This window comes from Cyprinodon variegatus, unplaced genomic scaffold, assembly GCF_000732505.1.
Source record: "Cyprinodon variegatus isolate N-32 unplaced genomic scaffold, C_variegatus-1.0 Scaffold715, whole genome shotgun sequence".
Lineage (NCBI taxonomy): Eukaryota > Metazoa > Chordata > Actinopteri > Cyprinodontiformes > Cyprinodontidae > Cyprinodon > Cyprinodon variegatus.
Genome location: NW_015151168.1, coordinates 43,529 through 49,817, shown reverse-complemented (window position 1 = coordinate 49,817; position 6,289 = coordinate 43,529). Strand labels below are relative to the sequence as shown.

At 36.0% G+C, this 6,289-nt stretch overlaps 2 protein-coding genes across 3 annotated transcripts in view; one reads left to right on the top strand and one right to left on the bottom strand.

Moving 5' to 3' along the window:
* The window catches only part of dnaja1 (DnaJ heat shock protein family (Hsp40) member A1), a 10,519-nt gene extending 6,621 nt beyond the window's left edge, over positions 1 to 3,898 (bottom strand). The window contains exons 1-3 of one of the 2 annotated variants that reach the window (XM_015394956.1): positions 3,828 to 3,898; positions 2,183 to 2,334; positions 1,911 to 2,103 (exon numbers count right to left, since the gene is read on the bottom strand). In XM_015394956.1, the coding sequence (XP_015250442.1) occupies positions 1,911 to 2,103; positions 2,183 to 2,314 (325 nt within the window). In that variant the 5' untranslated portion in view covers positions 2,315 to 2,334; positions 3,828 to 3,898. Of the gene's footprint in view, positions 1 to 1,910; positions 2,104 to 2,182; positions 2,335 to 3,795 lie in introns of both variants that reach the window. The other variant, XM_015394957.1, reaches the window with a different exon arrangement.
* Positions 3,899 to 3,914: 16 nt separating this feature from the next.
* The window catches only part of aptx (aprataxin), a 6,990-nt gene continuing 4,615 nt past the window's right edge, over positions 3,915 to 6,289 (top strand). Inside the window, exons 1-2 of the mRNA XM_015394958.1 lie at positions 3,915 to 4,131; positions 6,043 to 6,089. Coding sequence (XP_015250444.1) covers positions 4,002 to 4,131; positions 6,043 to 6,089 — 177 coding nt within the window. The 5' untranslated portion in view covers positions 3,915 to 4,001. The remainder of the gene's footprint in view (positions 4,132 to 6,042; positions 6,090 to 6,289) is intronic.

The following is a 6,289-nucleotide window of genomic DNA, read 5'->3' as shown; positions in this document are numbered from 1 at the left end:
TCATGTAACAAAAGTAATTCCGCCCTGGGATTATTAAAGTATTTCTGATTCTGATTCTTCATTGATGGGACAGGTGTTGTGAATGAAATGATGTCCAGCTTGAAGAGCTCCTGTGTGTCACTGAATGTGAGCATTGATGACTGAAAGACATCTTCTGCCTCCAGTTATCTGTTTACTACAGTGATTGGAATTCATGTCAATGTGTATTGAAAGACATTTCAATTACTACAGAAAATTGCAGGGGGGATTAAAAAACAAAAAAAGTCTAGTCAACCAAAACTTTCACAACCCCCATGCAGTACCTATGTGGACCCCCTAGGGGTCACGGACCCCCTATTGAAGACCTCCTTTATAAAGATTATATTATTATTTTGGCACTAGTTGTCCTCACTGACAGTTTTCAGACACTAAACAAGCAGTCAGAGAAAGAGGACATGCAGCGAAGGTGGCATGGTTGGGCAATAGATCCCAGGACAGCTGTGTGGTGTATTTCCTGGACCACATTATCAAACTAAATAATTTATCATAAATAAACAGCTAAATAACAAAACTGTTGTAGGCCATACTAATATTACATTTTTGAGTATATATTGGTACCAATGATCACCCAATGAATAATAAATAGTTTATTGTTAATTTTGTGCTGTCGATTGTTATAAAAGTTTTGACGAATTGATTCAATCAAAAGAGAAAAATGGTAACGATAGCTATGAGAACAGCTGACCCCTTTATCATTAACAAAACATAAACAAAAAAAAGTATCTCCAATATAAGCAGTACTTTTGCCTATATTGGAGATTTTAGATGCACTCTAATATATTCTGATATACATTTTTTGGCTGATATCAGACTCATTTCTGACGCTATCCGATATCCCTACCAGGCAACAAGTAATTCAAACTTATTCAGAGACAATGGAGCACTAAAACACTTATTATAGTTTGAATTTATGGTCTAATTGTTACGTTGAATAAATACACTTTTATAATAATGTTTTTTTTTTTTATAACTCTCAGATTACAATATCATCAAAGTATATTTATCTGTATGTAACCGACAGAAAAGTAGATAACTAGGATTCAATATTACATTCAAACCTTTAGGAATAATGCCTGTCACAGCTGCAAAGTGAAGAAAATGCAGAGTGAAAATCACTTGCTAACCCCAATAGAGGGTATGGCTTTAATAGAAAAAAAAAAAGACGGGAAATTTAAAGATATTGCACAAAAACAACGTAGGGGTTCTGCTGTTATTTAAGTCTAATTCTTCTGTCTATACAGAAGCTTTAACTGTGAAGATGAGCAGATTTTCAGGGGGTACATCAGGAAGCTTAGCATGTGGAGGCAGGACTTCCCTTATTTGACTAAACAACATGGTCAGGGTTCTGATGCATCTTTAGAATTTTTTTCTCCATATACACTGCAGAGGTCTTGCTCAGTTTTCAGCTCATTTACGTTTAAATATTAACATTTAATATAAAGGTGACATTTTTACCGTATTGAGGTTTTAAAATACAAAAAAAATAGATGGTAAGAGAGGAACAACTTCACTCTGTGCCCCAAAAGTCACCTATCATGAATAATGTTGGAGCACAAATTATCTATGAGTGAACTTTTCAAAGACCTCACTAATATCAGCATGTCTATTCTGCCCTCTAGTGGTAAATGTTATGCATTACATTTACAGACAGCTGCTTTTGCTTCTCCGGTTAAAGGCATCAACTGTTTAACTGGTAGATGAAACTGAATGGGTACTGTTTGAACTGATTATTTCCTGTTAATACGTTTTTATAGATATTGTATTCTTTTTTTAAAACAGAGGATCAGTTATTAGTCCAACTAAGGAGCCTTTAAGTTACTTATTCAGAAGATCAACAGCTATTCTAAGCTTTTCCAAACACCTGCGCTCACCTTTTCGCTCTCTGTGCATCCGACTGCCTCCACCAAAAAACAGGTCGAAGATATCCATGGGGGATGTGAAACCACCCCCTCCGCTGCTGCCGCTTGTTCCACCTTCTTTTATAGCCTTTTCACCTCCACGGTCATACACCTCTCTCTTCTTGGCATCTGACAGCACCTCGTATGCTTGTGAGATCTGTTTGAACTTCAGGAGAGAAAAAAACGGGTTAAAATCTACCTGTCAGAGCTGCTGTGGTCATTGGTCATAATGAAGGGGAACATACCTTTTCTCCTTCAGTAGGGTTTTTGTCAGGGTGATACTTTAAGGCTAATTTACGGTAGGCTTTTTTAAGTTCATCGGGAGTTGCGTTCGGTTTAACACCGAGTGTGTCATAAAAACCTGTTTCCTTCACCATCTTCCCCCTGTCAGATAATCCTAGAAAATGAAAGAGAAAAAAAACATTATTTAAATGTTTAAATGAGACTAACTGCCAGCAACCATTTTTTTCTGTCAGTGAAAACCTGCATAAAGGGAAGGGTTACAATGAGGTTCAAACACATTTAAAAAAAAAGATTAATTAATTAAGAAGTTATCTTAGACCGAATAAAATGTTTTCCTTTAGAACCAGAGTAATTCAGCTCCACTAATGCTAAAATGTAACCACTAGGATGCGGAGAACATTTCAGACTAATACCTTAGCGATAGTATCAAGGTGTTAATTTATTGTATGTCTTATACTATATCCGTTGGTTGTGATGTTCTTTTTACATCTCTTTGCAGGTGATGAAGCAGACTGAAGATGTTTTATCGTTATCTCCCTTTCATTTCCCCTTTTATCTCCTCTTTCTTTCCTTTTTTTCCCTCTGATTTTCCTTTCCTGTTCTGCTAACAAAGCAGTGTCCATAATCTTTTTTTTTTTTATATATATATATACTTTAATAATCCAAGAGGGAAATTACTTCTCTACATTTATCCCATCCCTTTGGGGAGCAGTGTGGGGTTAAGGGTCTTGCTTGGTCTTGGGAGCTAGAGTGGCAGTCTGTGGGAGTGGGGGATCGAACTCACAACCCCAGGATTCAAAGCCCTATGCCACTCCCCTCTGTAATCTGTAATACTCCCTGCATGAATTATAATAAAGCTGTTTATGTGCAGAAATCAAGCGGAACACCATGGCAATAGCCGTACTGCTGAATGTTATGTAAAATTGATTATTTTACAGTATTTTATTTAAAAGAAAAACATTAAAAAACTATTCTGGCATTAACTATATAGCCTTAACTATATAGCAGGTCAGCATGTCTCCAACAGTCACTGAATAAAATTTATAATCTGACCAGATGAATGACAGATTTATGCTCCAATATATTTAACATTATTGGACTTGGGAATGATTCTCCAACAGGTGAAAGCGTTTCTCTTACATTTTTTTCCCTTCATCAAATGAACCCTTCATGATTGGAATTCAATTTTAGAATTTGGCTTTCCCCGTTAAGCAGTTTATAAAAGGTTTATAACAGACTGGTGCTCGTTAGCTCGCATCTGGATGCCAAGAAAATCTTGTTTGTTTCATAGTGACAACACAGGTGAAAAAAAAAATTAAATGTCCGTTGAATATATTATCTATGGGGATCTTTTTAGAAGAAAAAAAAGTCTGGGGTCGTTATAAGACATTTTCAACGATTGTAAAGGCTTCAGTGAGTCCGGGTGGTAAACCCCCACATAATCGCAGCATAAGCCACATAAAGTGAAACGGATAGGGCCTTTCTTAGCTAATTTAGCTACTTGGTCAGGCCACAGCTAAAACGCCAGCTAGGCTGTCCTCCCAGCATTGGGCCAAATTAAGCAGAGCTGTGAATGACAAAAGTAAAACATGTCTGATATTAACTATTTTCCAACCTTTGTATGAAGACAACAAGCAGCAGACTCACATCAAAGCCTTTCTTCGAGAACCTTCCTGGCCCGCGTGCCAAGCGAAAACACTCCAGCCACGTTCACGTTGTAATCTCGCGAGAAGTTAGCCTTGGAAACCACGCGCAAACTGGGGATTGCAAATACACATGTAAACACAGCTAGCATTAAAAGAGATAAAGGAACATGATAAAATGCCAACTTGCTGGCTTATTAGCGAAGAGAGTTCACATAAACCAATTCAGCTCCATCATTTACAGGCGGTTGTCGTTGGGCGAGGCCCCGAAACGACCATTAAAGACAAGAAATGCTCTCGGCAGCAAGGTAACTAATTCAACATCAGTATGCTAACACGAAGTAACTTACCAGAAACAGAAGGGAAGAAGTAATAATGATCAGATTAAGAGTGGGTCATACCTATTTAAATGACAATTTATATTTTATTAGGGAGGAAAAATAATGATAAATGTGAAGGAAAATGTAGAACACGTACTGATGAACTGTAAAACTTAGGAACATGAAAGGGAGAAATTAAGAAGGATGGTTGGAAGGGCAGGCAAAGAATGGAGCCTTAAATGAATATTGGGAAATGAAGGAAATATGAAGGATATTCACAGATTAAGGAAAGTATTATTATTTATTTATTTACGGAATTCAAGATTAAAAGATAGAATTTGATGTAAAGTAATGTTGCTACACATTCACGTACAGTAGGTGGCAGTATGCACCTTAAAGTGGCTTGCGATCCGCCATCATAGAAAAGAAGAAGGAGGAAAGGATGTTTTTTTTTTTTACTTTTAACACTTTATTTAAACAATTTCAAACATATAAACAATTGACGTAAAACAAGTGTCAGTTAAAAATCACTATTAAGATAAAAACAAGTGTCAGCTAAAAATCATTAAATTAGAAGCTTATTAAAATGTAGTTCTCCATCATCTGACCCAATACATAAAATTTTGTTAAAACCACACAAGAAGAAGAAAAAAACAAACAACAACTTACCAAAAGTCGTACTATTTGGTTCTACCCAACCATTAGTAAAAGAAGTCGCTTCATTGCGGTGCATTTGGTATACTCGGTATGAAAATGTTTGGAAACATAATCTTAAAACAATATTTCTGCAATTCTATGCTGCACATTGTTCTACTTCGGAAATTTGGATTTTTCTCTTATGAAGTGGAACTGAACTTGTTTCGCTGACATTGTTCTTTACTTTATATGGCAAACTTACAGTGCAATTGTTAAAAAACCTTCAAAATTGAAGGTTGAATATAATGATGCATTAAGACTTATGCCAAAGACGCCCAGATGGAGCAGTGCCAGTTAACTTTTTGTGTCTGTGAATGTCATCTCCTGTATGTTTTACTTTTTACTTTTTTTAATGAACTTTAAAACACAGACATTTTTTAGGGGTTAAAAGCAAACAAAGAAAACATTGTTTGACTGAATTGAAAGACTGGAACCTCTCCTATCAAATTTAACAACATTTTAAACATGTTCCAACCAAAACACTTTCATAGAATTACTTGTTTTGACAGCTAAGTAAAAGACAGCTAAGTAAAGCAGTAGGACTCTAATCATTATAGTTATGTTCTATATCTCTGGGCACTGTATTGCAACCTCAATCTGTTACTGTGAGATACATTTTTTTGAGTTACCGTACAAAGCCACATTTCCTTTAAGTGGACTGTAATTATATTTGAGACAATTACGTGAACCTATACATTAATAGAGCAGGTTTAAAATGTCCATTGGAAGATGTCAAAGTTTCTCCTGAAGTCAAGTGCCAACTTTTAAGGTAAAGTGGAGGATGATCTTTTTCAAGATGGATCATCAAACTAAGTGGTCCTCCTAATTGTCAATCAACCTGGTGATATGTTTATGTATGACCATCCTACATGCTCGTCCCCATTTTCACTTACAAGTGGGGAGGCTGACATACTGGTAAAATTGAAAATGTTTTGGAAAGTAAGCTTGTATGCTAATAGAAACTTTTAAACATAGCATGCACAAGGGGAAATGGGCTTGTACACACTCTTGCACGTGTTAATAGTTGTTTCCTCTCGGGAGCGGGGACAGGGTTGTGCATGTGTGTTTTTGTTTTAATTGGAGAGGGCGGGTCTTTTCAAAAATTTGCGAATATCCTCTACTATACCTTTAAGGGGCAAAGTGGTTGGCAAGTTTAATGTTATAGATTTTATCTTACCTGAATGCTATCCTTTTCCTACCCAGTTGAACTGAAAGCTGAATGCAACAAAGGTTATGTCAAAGTTAAACAGGTAAGACTGCAAAGCTTTGAATCATACTTTAAAACACACTAATGATAAAAAAAGCGTATTTAATGTTCAAATAACACACTCTAAGTGAAAACTGTCTTTGTGAATTTCAATCAGTATTTTTTGGTCTGAAAAATTGAATATTTACTTTTTATTTAAATTACCGTATTTTCACGACCATAAGGCGCACCGTACTAAAAGGC